The following is an 18536-nucleotide window of genomic DNA, read 5'->3' as shown; positions in this document are numbered from 1 at the left end:
GTTTACGCTGAAGAAGTCTGAGGTGAAAGAAGAAAGTTAAGGCGAGAACACTGAACCTCATAGAATTACTCAAGCAGAACTTAATGTTGTATTTTGTAATTTTATTTGACTAACATCAAGTCAGAATTATTAGCTTCAAAGGTTTAAAAGCTGTAACTTCCTCCAAAGTAGCGCTCAAATATATTTTCCGTTATCAGATAGCAAGAATTTCTATTCTCCTAACAAGATAATTTAGTGTACTTCAATGGATTAACTAGATTAACCAGGATAACTACCTGGTTAATCTAGGTAGATTAACCGTGGATAATTTGTTTATCCAGTAATGGATTACTGGATTAACTAGGACAGCATCAAAATCCTAAGCGATAGAAATTATTTATAGATTCTTCTAAACAACTAATTCGAAAGCCGACCTCACTTGACAGTGTAAATGAGAAAATTTCAATTTCTCTCGCGTATGCGGCACAAATGAAGCAAATATATGACGTTATAGAAATTCTTACAGAGACGATAGTGTATGAAAAGTATGTCTGGCACCTATGTCTAGACTTAAATGCCGTAACCATTTTATTAGAGTACTAGGTGATTTGCATATGAAAGCTTTACTAGAATATATAAATGATAGAAACACCCTGCCAGGGAAAATGAAACCCGAATACGTTTATCGATTAATGTTGGAGAATGAAAAGCGACATTCAGAAGGTTGTATGTACGAAAAACTGAAGAAAAGCAGATGTTAATATAAATAATATAATCACAGTATTATATAATTTATAAAATCTCTTAAAGAAAAACAATTTTTCATTAAATAAGTGTTATTAAAAACAATTCTGCCCTTCTTTAAATTTTATTTTACAGGTTGGTTTTTTGTTTTCCCGGCCGCAAAATGAAGTGCCGTCGTTAGCGTCCGAATGCGATATTTATGTAGTAAAAATTAAATTTAAAAGATTAAGAATTACACAGAGGTAATAAACAAACACAGAATAGAAGAAAATGCCCATGCCGTAAACAAGAGCGAATTATACCATGATAAAATACAATAATTAAAATTTACCTTAAAAGACCAAAAATTGCATCTGGCATACTCTGAATGGCATAAATAAACGAAAAAAAAGTCTGAATATTCAAATTTCTGAATCCAAATGTACGGCCTTTAGAAGTCGTATGACATTCGATTACATGGTCTTATCGTTACTTAAAGTATTTCCAAAGTTAGCCCCAAATTTAAATCTCCGACGCAATGTCTATAACAGACATAGCCCACTAGTATGTGGTGTACGATCAGTTGGCATACCCAGCGAACACAAACGGGTGCATCAGTAAGAGTCATCAGATATCCATGAGTGAGCCTTTTTCTTTTATTCTTGTTTAGCCTCCGGTAACTACCGTTCCGGTATTACTTCAGAGGATGATATGTATGAGTGTAAATGAAGTGTATTCTTTTATAGTCTCAGTTCGACCAATCTTTTTTTTTTTTTTTTGAGGGTTAAAAACACTTTCACCTGTTATCATCGCCCGGAATAAAAGCTTCATAAAGAATTAAAAATAAGCGTAATATGATAAAACAAAATGAAAGTATATAAAATTCACAAAAATAAAATGTGAAAGAGGGTGAAAAGGGCCCCTTCTCGGGTAACAGAAAGACTAAGAACTAAAATAAAAACTATAACGAAACTAAAAAAACTATTAATATACATAATAAATAAACTAAAATATTAAATATGAAATAAAACTTAAAACTTATATCTAACATCACTATCAACTTAAAACTAATATCACAGTCGGAATTTTAAAATAAGACAAAAATTATTTACAATTTTACAATACCTGAGAGGGGTGTAAAGGGTCCCTTTTAGGATAATGGAATAAAAAAACAAACCAGAAACATAAAAGTTAAAAATAAATCAGACATACTACAACTTTAAAGAAAACAAAAACTATACACTACAATATCAAATTTTAGATATGACAACAGCACGATGCAAAAATATCCGGTCTTCGTTATCATTGCCAAAAAAATGACGGATATTTCTGGATAATTTAAATTTATGACAGAAAGCCGCATAACGTATGTAATCCACAAGAATGTGGTGCACGGTCATGCGACAATTGCATCGTGCGCATAGTGGTGCGTGTCCTGCTGACATCAGATACTCGTGTGTGACTCTGGTGCGAATACGTGTGACTCTCGTATGTCCTAATCGCAATGTACAGAGAACCACTTCCTCACGACGAATTTTTCTGCATGAGGAGTCCCAAGGCAACAAAGAGAATCTTTAATGTGCCGGAGTTTGTTATCAACGATGGCTTTGCTATCAATTCAGGCATCGACCATTCCTGAGATGTGGGGTTAATTGAAACCCAACCGCCAAAGAAAACCGGTATCCACGATCTAGTATTCAAATCCGTATAAAAACAACTGGCTTTACTAGAACTTGAACGCTGGAACTCTCGATTTCCAAATCAGCTGATTTTGGAAGACGCGTTTACCACTAGACCAACCCGGTGGATTCCATGAGTGAGCCTAGTGTGCCCCATTCGCAAACGGCAAGTAATAACCTCCTCACGACGGTTATCCCATAAAGAACTCCAGGATGACACAGTGTCCTTACCTGGATGAAGTTTATTATTGATGGTAGAATTCCATTCACTCTACCGCTCATCATGAAAATACATTCTTCAGATAACATACAAGATCATTCGAAAACACACGATTAATGAAAGGAGGCTGTGAACAATCATCTTTTGCGCTCATAGGCTAAAATTCCAATATGGGTGGGATCTAGTACAAACTCACACTGTATTACGTTGAGTCATTTCAGATAAACTGTATATGGCAGATGAAAAGATGTCTGGAGTATATATCGGCTAATGGCTTGCAAGGCACTCCTGGAATCTGAACATGTTGGGGTTAAGTACATTTAAGGCTTTGTTAATCGCAAATTGCTCCGCGATGAAAACACCGTCGATACTGGGGAAGGTCAAAAATGTATGTCCTATTGCCAACAACAAAAGCACAACCAACAGAATAATCGTCTGGAACCGTCTGTGTAAACTACATCTGGATTCACGCTGTTTAGAATATTAAACAATTTTTTTGTAAGATAACCGGATTGCAGATTCGAAATCAGCACAAACGAATACTGCAAGACGCACTTCACCGAAAGGATTTAACAGAAACATCTTCTTGTAATTTTTTACTACTATATATTGTAATCTTTAAGAAATTCCGCTTGGATTGTTGAAAACTCGAAATACTGAGTCTCGGATAATTGTGATTATACTATACATCCATTGCTAAATGATTATTTTCCCAAAATATTTAATCCCTAATTTACTAAATTATGTTTTTTTAAAAATAGTAATAAAATAAAAAATTCTAAATTAATTACAGCAATTTACTTTGCAATAAAAAAAGAAAAGCGAATTACTTATATACTTACGAATTAATGCTAAATACGGAGCAGCAGGAACCGGTTTACCATCTGGATTAGTTAACGGTCTTAAAAAACAATTCATAACATTTAAACAACTGAAAAATAATGCTGAATCAACTTGACTAACAATTTCTTTTAAAAAATTTCTTAAAAATTCAATAGCTGGTGGTAAGTAGCTCAAAATTTTATCGTGCAATATTTCCGAGTACTGTAAAGCATTCTGAAATATAACAAACAAGTTTATTTTAATATTGGATAAATAATATACATAGAAATTATGAAGATTTTGTACGTAAAATTCTGACGAAAAAAATGAGAGTAAGAGAGAGTGAGAGAGTTTGAGATTGCAGGGAAGGTAGACAGCAGACATGTCATTGAATTGCCGGCCTCCGTGCCACGAGTGGTAGCTTAACGGCAGGTTCCGGATTCGAATCCCGGTCAGGCATGGCATTTTCACACACGCTACAAATCATTCATTTCATCCTCTGTATTCAGCGAATATATAAAATCCCGTTAATACTCGCGTAAATATATAAAACAATAAATGATAAATTCTAGGTTGGATGATCAAATAACAAGAACACAAAATATTCAGATCCCAAAAAGTCACTATTCAAATTATAGAAATAAATATAAATACGCAGATAAAATATCTAGATCACAAATATTGCATATTATAATTTTTCAGTTAACGCAATCATTGTACAATATATATATATATATATATATATATATATATACTTATAAAACCAAAATCGGACAAAAATCAAATTTTTAGTCTAAAATTTTATTATTCAACCCAAAATCAAATATAATATCCTATTTTATCAATTGTTTTTCTACTATAAAATTAGACAACTAAACTGCATGACTATGCTTGACCGTATGATGACTCAACTGTTAAAATTTTTTGAAATAAAAATGTTAATAGTATTTTAATGAAAAAAAACAAACAAAAAAAAAAACAGAATTAACCGGAACAATGAAGGGGTTACTCAATTAAAAAGGCAAAGACGAAACACTGCGAATCATCTTCTTCATAATGAGAAATTATTTTTTTTAATTGAAAAAAAGAAAAATGCTATCTAAAAAATATCCAAAAAAAGTGGATATTTAGGAACCTTTACGATTTTAAAGTAATTTCAACCTATAGAACATGAAAATAAATCAATTTATGCCCGCAAATTAAGCTGCGCATACTTGTGGATATAATAAATAAATATTTTAATTAAAGTACTTAAGTACTAAGCAGCAGCTAGTACTAACCTCTTGTAATTAGAAATATTATAATAAATGAATTTTTCATCCTTTATTCTTAAGCTAAGCATAACGTCCCGTGCTTATTTTTATCATTATAATTTATTCTATTAAGTCATCATAGTACATAATTATTAAGCCCAAGAGACATGTCCTTAAATATTTCTTCATGGAACAGCTAAACCTAATTTGCGCTTCGTAAAGTGACTTATTGTATTTTTTTCTAATCTTTTCATCTACTAATTTTATTTTTTAACTTGGTTTATTAAATTATATTTTAATCATTCTTCCCGACTACTCAAATATATTTCAGGTACTAACGATATAAAACTCTATTATCTTTTTTATTTTCTATTTTTTTTTTTTTTATTATTACATCAAAAAAATAAAAATAAAAATCTTTGTCAATCTGCATAAGACATTATGCCGCACTAATTAATCTTAAATTAAATAAAATCAAAGCTACTGCTATTTTTTTTAATAATTAATCTTAATCGGACACTGATTAATATTAATTAATAAAGAAATTTAATGTAAAAGTAAGATGGAACACGTTTTTTAGGCAATATTGACGCTATAAGTTGTTCCAGAAGGTTCGATATTTAACCTTTATTATTAAATTATTTGTACTGAAAACATTCTAAGGAACGTCAGCACTCTCGAGTCTGAATAAGCCCCGGTGATAACGAGGAACAAGATTGATCACTCTCTATTTCCTAGTCAGTTACACTGACTGACTGACTGACTGACTGACGATTCGATTTAAGAATACTCTCTGACGAAATTATCCTTTATGTTTCTAATCACGTTAACGATCATAAGAGTCGGAAAGGGGTAGCGAGAACCCTCATCCCGTTCGAAAAACACTACGTGATAGCGTGAAAAATAACCTTTGGTGTAGCGTAGAGGACATATAAAGTGACAGCAGACAATATAATATTTACATTCTGATGTTAAAGATCAGCTGTTAGAGTATTGCCAACTTGTGTAATAAATTATTTTAAACAACAAATTTAGATAAAATTAATTTTTAATTATTTTTAGAAATGTCTAATAAATTATATTATTTACGATGTGTTCTTTTTTTTTTAATTTTTGATTATTTATTTATCTAAAATAATTCATTTTTTATATCGAGGATTTCGTTTCGTTTAATACAAAATTAAAATCTGACACATTTAGATATGTTTTGTTTTTAAGAAATATCTGACGTTTGTATTAGTTTTTGTGGACTTTATTCATAATAATTTTACTCGGAATCAAATCCTCTATAAGTTTTGTTTGAAAGTTTTATGTGTTAAATGCCAATTTAATAATGTTACTTTACGCTAAACATAAAATAATTTTTTGTCTTTTACCTCACACTTTTCAAAAAAAAACAATTAAAAATACTGTTCTGGGACCAAAGTTTTTCAAATTTCCAGATCTGATTTCATATAAAACCGCTAAATTTATTTCTAAAATTTTGTTCCAAGAATTACAGAATTAGCCTGGTATAATTTTACCAAATGCAAAAATCGGGACGAAATCTTTCGCCCGCCGACACTCGCTTACGAAGCGTTACCGAAACTATATTTTTGTAAAATTTCTACTTTATTCTCACCAGTAGGACATGCACTAAAGGTTTATTACATTCTTCGTAAATCACCCAGTATATATATATATATATATATATATATATATATATATATAAAAATATAATATAATAAATATATAAAAATATATAAAAAATAATAATATATAATAATATAATAAAATAATAAAAATAAAATAATAATAAATATAATAAAATATAATATAATAAATAATATAATAATAATAATAATATAATAAATATAATATAATATATAAAAATATTATATATATATATATATATATAAGAAACTTTAAAGGGGATTACTTGCAGAAAAGTTCGTTGCTAATTAGTTCAATAACTAGCTTTACAAAAGAGATAGTTTACATCAATTACTGTTAAAAGCACATTCTATCATCATCAATAACCGTCACACAAATTTAGAGTTAAATTCAATGGTTTTTATTAAATAACGATTTAAAAATTGAAGAAATAGATCCCGGAACTGTATTTTTAATAGTTTTCGTAAAATTTGGGGTAAAAGTATAACAATTAGGATCGAAAAACAAACTATTTTATATTTGGCATAAAATAACTTTGTTAAATAAATAAGTAATAAACACATAAATGTTTAAAAAAAAAGATAATTTGATTTTGAGTAAAATTCTACGAATAAAGTTGACAGAAGCTTCATATTAATGTAACAACTTCAAAGTTGAAAAAAAGGAAACGTATACACTTCTGGAATATTACCTGTGGAGGTCCTGAAATTATTATTGTATGAACTAAAGTGGAATACAAGAGAAGAATTAGTTATCAAAATTCAGAGAAAGGTACAATTAATACAAACCGCCCCTTTTTACATTCGGAGAGCCACTAAAACCATTATTCGCCGAGCGGCGGGCTTATACACTATGGCGGAGGGCATATTCAGCGGTTTTTTAATTGTGTGTAAGTCAATTTTATTGTATGTATTTGTAACTTTTCAAATACAGTAAGTATTGTTTATAGTGACATCGGGGATATAATGACATATCGGATATAGTGACGAAAGACTTGTGTCTCTTGGTTAATTTGGTATGACGTTAACACATAAATACAGTATGTAAACTGTATAATTACATCGGTTGTAATGACATAATGGTTATTATGACTACTGCAAAGCAACATTTTGTCGCCTATAATGACCGAAGGAAGTAACTCGTCATAACATAGTATATCTACATTGTAGCTACAGAAACGTTTTGACGGGCCAAGTGTGTCACCTTTACCATTTTACCTGTATGCAGTAAGTATCGTTTATAGTGACATCGGATATCTATAGAAATAAAAATGTAAATTTTCGTTAGTTCAAAATCTTAAATCTCCGGTGAAAGTTCTTCACCGATTGCTTTGAAATTTTGAAACAACGTTGCATCTGAATGCGCGCGTGTCTTTATATACGTACTATTTATATACCTGATGTCACACCTGTGACAGGTAAAAACATGCATTTAAAAAAAACAAAAAAAACAGCGCTATCTGTTGAACATAAAAGCAATATATGCCATACTAAATATTTTACGATTCCATTTCAATGTTTCTGATATATGTGTCCGCTATATACTAAAAAACTACTGGACCGATTTACGCTCGGGGAAAAGGGAGAAAGGGATAAATCGGAAAAGGTAAAAGGGAAGAAGGGGAAATGGATAAAAGAAAAAAGGGGAAAACGGGGAAAGGAAAATGGAAAGGAGAAAAAAGGAAAGGGGAAAGAGAAATGGGGACACGGAAGGGGGGGTAGGGGTACGAGGTGGAGAGGGGAAAAGAGAATATGGTAAAATGAAAATGGGAAAAAGGAATAGGTTAAGTTTTGTGAAGTTCCGTAATATTCATATTGTTAAAGTTTTATGAAACTTTCGATTGCATTCATTTAATCTCTCTCACTCTCTCTCTCTCTCTCTATATGTATATGTATATATATATATATATATAATACTGAAATCTAGCAATAGTGAAGCACTGCCGGGGTCTGCTAGAAATGATATATCGAATATAGTGACCAAAAACTTGTTTCTTGGTTAGTTTGGTATGCTGATAATGCATAAATACAGTATGTACATTGTTTATAATTACATTGGGGTTGTTATTATGACTTATTTTTCCTACTGCAATGCAACATTCTATCGTTTATAAAGACGGAGAGAAGTGGCTCATCAGTAACGTAGTAGTACACATTATGTCTAACCCACCAGTTTGGTCTAGTGGTGAACGCGTCTTTCCAAATCAGCAGATTTGGAAGTCGACAGTTCCAGCGTTCAAGTCCTAGAAAAGTCAGTTATTTTTACACGGATTTGAATACTAGGTCGTGGATACCGGTGTTCTTTGGTGGTCGGGTTTCAATTAACCACACATCTCAGGAATGGTCGAACTGAGACTGTGCAAAACTACACTTCATTTACACTCATACATGTCATCCTCTGAAGTATTATCTGAACGATAATTACCGGAAGCTAAACAGGAAAAAGAAAGAAAGAAGTTCAATAAATCTACATTGTAGCTACAGAAATATTTTGACGGTTCCTTTTTTCTTACATATGTACTGTAGTTCTTTTTTTTAACTTCGCGTACCAGATTATTGTAAACTGAAGCAGCGATATTTACTTGTTATTAATCTTTTGCTATGAGCGTATCATATTATTCTGCGGGTACAGTGTTTTATTTACGTATCCTGTGTAATTAATTCAAAGTGAATGATTTAACTATTACTTCGTGAAAAACATTCGCGATAGAGGAAAAGGTACACAATATCAGGAGGTTAGAGAAAGTTGAAACTAATAAGGACATCACCCAATAATTAGGCGTAGGTTATTCGACAATATCGACGATATGGAAGAACCGTGAAAAAAATTAGGAAACATTTGGAAACAAATTCTGTGAAATCAAAAAAATTACCGTCTAATCAACATAATGACGTAAACCAAAGTATCAGACTTTTTGCAGAAAAAGTAATTTTTATAATTTTTCTTTACCTTATTTTACACTACCGTATTTGTGTTTATTATTGCACTTTTTTTAATATTATTTTATTACGGAAATAAATTATTATTCATATAATGATTATTATTTTATTATATTACAATACCCGTGTAGATGGCATGTCAAAGCAGTACCACTAAGCTACTTAAACATCAGTTATTATGACTATCGATTATAATGACCTAAAATCGTCGGTCCCTTGGAGGACACTATAAACGGTACTTAATGTATATTTAATTCTTTTGTTTTGTAATATTGAAAATTGTGTTTCGATTAATACAAAGTTTATTTAAAAATAGAGTATCAACTTATCAACAATTGTCAATATTGACTATCCAAGCGCTCTCGGATTTTTCCTCCATCATCAGGGATTACTGGTTAATTATGAATTTTATAGTTGTGCATATACACTTTTATAAATGGGAATTAAAATGAAAATAAAATTTAGAATTATCATCATAACAGTTGATTGTCAATAGTTAAAATAAGTTAACGTTAATAGCATTAGATAACAGTAGTAAACATCTTACTGACAAGACGTTTTTCTTTTAACATTGACTTATTTTAACTATTGACAATCAACTGTTATGATGATAATTCTAAATTTTATTTTCATTTTAATTTCCTTTTATAAAAATTTATATGCACAACTATAAAATTCATAATTAATCAGTAATCCCTGATGATGGTGGAATAATCCGAAAGCGCTTGGATAGTCAGTACTCACAACTGTTAGTAAGTTGATACTCTATTTTTATATAAATTGTATAATACCAACGGTGCCAGATGTTAAGAAAATTGAACCTAATACGAAGTTAAAATCTGCCACATTTTTATGTATTTTGTTTTTAATAAACTTTGAAATTCTTATGTTTGTATTTAATATATGTAGACTTGAATCAGAAACGAAATCTTTACAAGTATCATTTAAGACTTTTATGTGCTTATAACAATGTACTAATTTAGCAGCGTTATTTTATCGTAAACATAAAATATCGTCTTTTTAACACTACTAAATTTAATGCTTAATTTGAATCTGGCTTAAATTTACCAAAGGCGTAGAAATCAGAGCGAAATCTTTCGCCAGCTGACAATTACTAACGAAGTGTTTCCGAACTTATGTTTTTATGAGCTGTTTTCTTTATTTTCACACATTAAAACATATCCTGTGAGTTTGTTATATTCTTCGTGAATCACTCCGTATTTTTATTAGTGGCGAATCTTCAGCGATAGCAAATAAGATTTATCTACTTCTAAATATCAGTTTTTTTTGTTCTACATATATAAACATGATAATAATAAGTGGTTTGCCGAAAGGCAGGTTTTCAATTTCACTTCATTACTGCAAATTTTCTTAAAACAATCAAAAAATTAAGGAAGAAAAAATTCCGTTTTTGACTAATTATTAACTAAAATGTTTTATAATTTAAAAACAATCTAAAAATATCCTTACTCTTAACATAAGAATATTCTTTTTTCACCTCTATAACGAATTACAAATTAAAAGACATGTTTGTAGAGGAAGGATAGAGAAAATTATTCCTTAAAATTTATTAATAAATTACAATTACGTGCATGAAGAATAAAGGATATTTTTTGGAATTCCCCCACCCAAAAAAAGACACTTAATTTTTTTAACCAAACGCGATGTATTTTTAATATCCAACAAGAATTAGGTGTGAATATGCATGTTTCAAAATAAAAAGTCAAAATTGGTAGTTTTTCGTTTCTTTCATCTCAAAAGTTTGCAAGTTTTTCACCTGGAGATAACTGAAAATAGCAAGAAATATTGATATTTAACAATAACCAGGTTGGAGAAATAATCCAATAACCAAATATAACCGTTTATATGTTTATTTATTTTACAAATATAATCTAACTAATCTTAACCTACGCTCGCTTCTCTCGCTAACCTTACTAATTAATAGTAATGTTTTCAATATTTAAATAATAAATTCAGTAAATTATTGCTGCAATTATTTTTATTTTATTTTTTATTTTTTGAAAATGCCATGCCTGACTGGGATTCGAACCCGGGACATCTGAATGAAAGGCCGAGACTCTACCACTCGCGTCACGGAGGTCGGCAATTATTTATTATTTAAATAATCAAAACATGACTGTTATTTAGTCGAATTTAGCGATCGAAGCGAGCGTAGGTTAAGTTTGGTTGATTATATTTATAATTTATATCTATAATTATATGCAATAATGCTTATATTTTTAATATGTAAAGTATGTCAATATGGAGAATATTTAAAATGACCGGTATAAAAGAGCATGTTAGTGTATTATTTCTCCAACAGGGTTATTGTTAATATCAATATTTCCTGCTACTTTGAAACATGCATATTCACACCTAATTCTTATTGAATATTAAAATAATACACCGATTTTTGGCCCATTGGTAAAAATGAAGTGCTTTTTTTTGGGGGGTGGGGGGGTTCCGAAAAAGATCTAGAATAAATAATGGTTATATTAGTATAGTAACGGTGATATGGTAGGCAGATTTAAAAATAATTGGTCACCTCCAACACCCAACACACAAAAAGCTATTTTCTTCTTACCAATTATCAGTAGGTCTAAACTGAAGATCTGCTCACAGAATAATAAAATAAAGGATTATAAAACAAACAAAATAAATTATCCGGTGACAATGATGTGAATTTTACACTAAAGCTTAATTCTGAAAGAAGTCGATTAAGTCAAGTATAAACACGTGTATTTGTTCTTGAATACGATTCTAATTTGGTTAACGAAATAGCTTTACATAGATCGATGTATTATTACGAAAAAAATAAACGTTCGGTAAACTATCTTTAAAAATAGTCAATGACTAAAAATTTTTCAATAAAGCAACCTGTCCTTGTAAGTAAAGGTATATGACGTTATTCTAAAATGAGTTATTGCCTCCTTCTAGAATTTTTTATTATTTATTTTTACTCTCTTCTCTGCAAAGTCTATATACTTTACATCTTATGCTTTTGTATACAAATGATGAGCTGAACTCTCTTGAACTTTTACTTAAAAAATAATATATTATTAAATAAAAATTCCCTGCAGTTTAATAATTTGTTCTCTCTATAAAATATAATAATATTTAATTAAATTATTTTAATAAAGCAAAATAAATATGATATATTTGATTCGCAAAATTAAATAATGAAATAATCAAATATTTTATTTGATTTTGTGAAAATCAAATAACATTTTTGTTTGTTTTCATTTGTTATGATGGATTTTCATCAGTAATATTCATCTATGGATTATTTAATAATTTTCACTTTCATATGATTGCTTACATACGATTAGTCGTATGTTTTGATCGGTAAACAGAGATAGAAAAGAATCGAGTACAGTATTTTGGTAAAAAGACAGAGAAAGGGTTGTTTAGAAAACAGAGTATGGAATATGAAATCGATTTAACTCGTGATCAACCATACAACTTTTCTATTTGGGTATTTTAAATATATTTTGAACACCTTTTTATAAATTTAATATACTCTGATGACACCAAACGATTATTATAAAGAAAACTAAAAAAAAATCTGCTGTGGATACCACATTACTTCCTTGTAAGCCTATTAAATATATATATATATTTTTTTTTTAATGAAAAGTACATAAAATTTTATTTCATTAGTACCTGCTAATGTTTTTTCATATTTTTTTTATTGTTTTTATTGAATTATTATTTATCGTAAAATTCTTTTTACAATCAGAGGTTAATAATTTTTAATAAGTAAATATATTTAAATTAAAAAAAATATTCGATTCGAACCGATGTGTCTTCCCCTTGCAAGATCAAATATTTCTTTAATTAAAATTTTATTTGGCTGTAACTCTGGAACCAATAAAAATAAGTACCACTTATGATATATCGTTGAAAAGCTTTCAATGACAGCTTATTATTGCAGTTAATAAAAAGTCGAAAATATTTTGATTTTCGGGTTTTTTTGAACACTTTTGATCAAGCGATTGCAATCAAAAGAGGAGGCGCACAACTAGATGTTATAACAGTCTTAAATCCAAAATTTCAACATTCTACGGCTAATCGTTTTTTAGTTATGCGAGGTACATACGTACAGACGTCACGCCGAAACTAGTCAATGTGGATTCACGGATGGTAAAAATGGATATTTCCGTTGAAAAAGGAAGTAAAAAACATATAAATAAACGTGAAAATAAACACAGCTTATCCTCAATTGTTTTTGTATTTTATAATAGACTGGATGCCAACGAAATACAACGTTGTCTAATTAACTAATTCAAATTAGTTAATTTATTTAAGTCGTTATTTACTTAAGTCGAATTAAGTAATTAGCTAAATTAATGGGCTGTCTTAAAAAATTGAAAAAAAGTTTTACGATTATAAAAATCGTTTGAGTGTACAGACGAGCGTCACAAGTCTATACGAAGTAGCCGGTCGACCGACATTGAGCGGTGAAATACCCGACCAATAAAGAGCAAACGAAATCCCTCCTGTTCAATACCAATACGGTAGCCATCTAATATTACTTTTCAACCTCACCTTTAATATATTTTCCCCCTTTAAAGCGCTATTGAATCGCATCCTCTTTTAACAAACGTAAAACTGTATCAAAAGAAAAATATAGTTGCGTGTATGTATGTATATATACACATATACTTTATATTTATGAAGGGAAGAAAAATAAACGTAATCGGGTAAATCTGTAGGTTAATGAAAGGATTCTAAAATTAGTATTTAATACTACCTATATTGAGTTATGAAAAAATGAACAACTTTTCGAATACTTTCGGAAAAAAGATAATTTCATGAACTCAGCACCAAAATATACGTTTCCAGGACACTAATATTAAAATAGTAATCGGTCTTGAGAAAATGTGTCCAGTAAAACTGAAGTAATTGTAATTTCATACTTCATATATCACACAACACAAAAATTTTAACAACATCAACGACCTATGTATTAGACCAGTGGGGTCAAGGTACCGATTCGCCATTCTCATTAGTGTGTTAACACGACGTTGTAATAGTCCCCAATGGAAATACGCAGAACCGGTCAACGTCCGGACGTAGATACCCGGTCTTTGTACAGGATTGTCATATTCCAGGTACAGAAAAACCGCCGGACCGGTAATGTCACGTCAATAAGGAACGCTAGTATATATAATAGCTTAATCGACTACGGCTAACGGTTGTGTTGTCGAGTAGTTGCACATCTCCCACTCGGACTTTATTCCCAAACCGTAGCGAATGTACGAGGGACGATCAAAAAGTAAGTTACAACTCCTCTATGAAAAAAACATATTTATAAGACAATTTTTTTTTTATTTAACAAAAACTACACATTTTTATCTATTTTTCGACATAATAACCCAGTTTTTCTAAACACCTTTCATACCTTGTGACAAGTTTTTAAATTCCACTCTCATAAAAATATCGTCCAATTTTCCTTCAACCATTTAAGGACCGCTTCCTTAAGTTCATCATCATTAGCGAAACGCTCCTCTGCCAGGTCTCATTTGAGAGGACCAAACAGGTAGTAGTCGCAGGGTGCTAGGTCAGGGCTGAAAGGCGGATGAGATCATACTTACCGCTATGAGTAACTCATTTTTCACATGAGGCTGAATGAGGTATAGCGTTGTCGTGAAGTAAAACGACCCCAACGTCCAATCATCCGGATCTTCGATCTTTAATGGCTTTACACAATTTTTTTAAAGTCTCACGATAAGATTTAGGCGTTGATTGTTGCTTGTCGGGGCATAAATTCACTGTAAAAAACTCCCTCATATTCGAAAAAGACTGTCAGTATAACCTTTCGAACATGTGGGGATATTTTCACTTTTTTTGGCTGCAGCGAATTTTTATGTCTCCATTCATGTAATGAAGCAACCAGGCTCTCATCCCCTGTGATGATTTGTTTCAAAAACTGTGGACCGGTTCTGGAATAACGTTAAAGAAAAAAAAGAGCACACGAAAAACGTTGATGTTAGTGGTTGTCGGTCAACAGATGTGGCACCCACCGTGCACACAACTTACAGTAATCAAACTGATCGTAAATAATCGCAAACACACTACCATAACTGATGTTTAGTTCACTTGCAATGTCTCTAATTTTAATGAGGTGGTTACTCAAGACCTCAGGCGTTCCGCATTACCCGCCGTGTTTGCAGTGAAGGACGCCCAGCACGCAGTTTGTCACTCGCATTTGTTCTTCCGTTTCTGAACGTTTGGCACCATTTTGTGATAATCAGGCGTGACATTACATTCTCATCGTATACCTCAACAATTCGGTGATGAATCTCACAACTATAATTTATTTTCCACAAAAATCAGACTACTGAACGCACTTCTATGCTGAACGAAACCTCTACAGGGCACGCGGCATATTGACGATACTACACGCGTACTGAATGTCGTACAGAATTGCTGCTTGAGAAGCGTGAAGACAACAACGCAACCGGTGCTGTCACCACGAGACATTAATATATCCCTTTCAGTTCAGTAACACGGCGAGGGTGTAACTTTTTTTTGATCCACCTCTCGTAGTTACGTATTTTTTTTCTCAGGTGCACGTTAATATAATTTTTCCTAAGTCCATTTGTTGTGGCACATTACATTTAATTACTGTATTCAATACACCGAGATTTTACTGGAGCTAATAGCCTGAATAATTTATAAAAAAATCTGCCATATATAATTTTTTCAAAAAAGGGAATTCTTCATTACATTCCATAGTGCTTTTGAAATGGCCGCGAAAAGAAATTTGTATATTATAATAATAGATCCACGGGTTTCTTCGAAAAAAAGCACCCGAAAGTAAAAAAAACATCTGAAAGCCGGAACCTGTTAGGAAAATTTTTCTCCAGATTATAATATTTAATCATTGCTGGAGTAAGCAATATACTGCGATAAAATGAATGACCAAATATCTATCCCAATTTCAGTATAAATTTGAAATTCCTAAACGATCAATAAGCTTACCTTAACCAGATACACTGTGCCGTCCTACTTACCCTACCTAGGATAGTCGGTTGGAATGATTTAGCGTGAACCGAAAATTGCTGCATCAAACATCAAAACGATTGTTTACATTATTAGTTATAGAGTTGCATTTAATTAATGGTAAAGAAAAATAATAATAATCCGATAAAAAAATGTCAACATCAGCAGAATCTGAAATTATTTATGGATAAAATTACATATTCAGTTTTATTATTTATGTAATCAAAGGGAAAATTTCGGGTGATTTTAATAGGTTTATTAAAAACGTCAGTTTTAAATATCAAATCAAAAAAAAATATATAAAAAAGTTGATAGATTAAATATTTTATGTAAAAGTTTATAAATACGGTAAATCAATCGCTTTCAGCTATCAATTTCAACACAACTGAATGACAAACAATCCATCGAGTTTTTAATATTGTGTAATCATTCCAAACTGTAATGAATATTTCACAAAAAGAGTGACGTACGTTATTTAAATTACAATTTACCATTAATTATTTGAATATGATATTTATTTAAAATGGTGAGTATGTGAAATAAAATTCTCAAAGACTTAAAACTTATATTTAAAAGGTCGATGAATTTCTTACCGAAGTACATACAGCATGTCCAAAAAATAATGGTGGGATATTAAACAGTCATAGTTTTGAAATAAAAAATGACAGGTACATGAAGTGTAAGTCAAAATGTAGAGAAACTGTCCGAGTTTTCGATACTTAAAACAAGTTATAGTACGCATACACGCTGCATTACAAGATCAGTAGCTGGATGAAGCTCGTTAACCACCACGATTACGGTACAGAGAAATATTTTATATGGCGTGATACGTTTAAGTTTTGTACCACGTTTTAGATGTGGACACAGTCTGTGGTTGAATAAAGAAAACCACCACACGAAAATGACATTAATCGATAGGACAAACAACTAAAAAAATCAGATGTACACATAACTTCCTTACACGCCTATTAAATTACATATACAATTTTTTTGCTGCGTTTCATTTAAAATTATTTCTTTGAAAGTGAGATACGATCCTTCAATTCTACATAAAGTGGACAGTTCCACAATTGCTGAAACTAGAGAACTTGTACACAAATTAACATCAGAACCAAAGAGCAAATAAATAATTGGCAACAAAAAACAAATAAACGAAATGATGGTCAACTCCGATTTAGGGAGAATATAGTTCGATAATTTCAGAGGAGTAATGAACTAAAAGATAAGAATCTGTTGAAATTTATTAAAGATCGGGCATGTTTGCCTAAATATATACGTTGCTCTTATGAGGGTCTATTTTTCAGTCACTTTGTTGTTAACTTTAAAGTAGATATAATTAAACAGAAATTCCAGAATAATTAAATAAAATTAAACAGACAGAAATTAAACTAAAAATCCAAAAATAATACGATTCTAAATTATAATTTTTAGTTAATATTAAATAATCAGATGCTTCACCAGATCTTATACACATATGTAATAATGCCTACAAATTAATATATACATTTTTAGAAGTAGATAAAATTTTATTTCACTAATAATGTCTGATTTTTTTTCATATTTTTTTTAAAATTATTATTGAGTTGTAATTTTTTTTTAAATTAATAAGTAATTTAATTATTAATTAATATATTTAAATGAAAAAAAAAAACGTTAAAAAAAGAAAATGAAGTCGGATTCAGATCGATATGCCTTCCCTTGTAAGATCCAAATATTTCATTAATTAAACTATTATTTGGCTATAACTCTGGAACCAATGGAAATAATACCATTTATTATATATAGTTGAAAAGCTCCCACTGAAGCCATCACTACAGTTAAAAAAAGTCCAAAATCCAAATTTTTTGGTTTTTTGGACATTTTGGTTCAGTCGATTGCAATCAAAAGAGGAGATGGAGAACTGGATGTTACAACAGTCCTAAATCGAAAATTTCAACATCCTACGGCTAATCGTTTTTGAGTTATGCGTACTTTCAAAGCCATGATGTGCCAGGAAAGAAAAACACTACGGCTTTATCGGTTAGAAAATTCAGTCCTTACATAAAATTTATACTTAGAATAAAATTAAACGATTTGAATTCGCTGGAGACATTTTGGAGAATTATGTTAAACAAATTTCTTTTCAATGATAAAGCTAAGTTTTATATTTCGAGGATGAAATACCGGCATAATTTCTAAATATGGAGTACTGAACTTATACGTTTTGGGATTCTACCCTGCTAAAGGGCATTTGTATGTGTGTCCGTCTTCCTTAGCTTAG

At 30.6% G+C, this 18536-nt stretch overlaps 1 protein-coding gene across 1 annotated transcript in view; it reads right to left on the bottom strand.

The window, feature by feature from the left end:
- Positions 1–18536, bottom strand: part of LOC142332503 (dynein axonemal heavy chain 1-like) — an 897921-nt gene that overhangs the window by 209139 nt on the left and 670246 nt on the right. The window contains exon 11 of the mRNA XM_075378951.1: positions 3444–3657. Coding sequence (XP_075235066.1) covers positions 3444–3657 — 214 coding nt within the window. The remainder of the gene's footprint in view (positions 1–3443; positions 3658–18536) is intronic.

The sequence above is a fragment of the Lycorma delicatula genome, chromosome 11 (assembly GCF_047948215.1).
Source record: "Lycorma delicatula isolate Av1 chromosome 11, ASM4794821v1, whole genome shotgun sequence".
Taxonomy (NCBI): domain Eukaryota; kingdom Metazoa; phylum Arthropoda; class Insecta; order Hemiptera; family Fulgoridae; genus Lycorma; species Lycorma delicatula.
The sequence above is the reverse complement of the archived record's forward strand: the minus strand, read 5'-3'. Positions and strand labels throughout refer to the sequence as shown.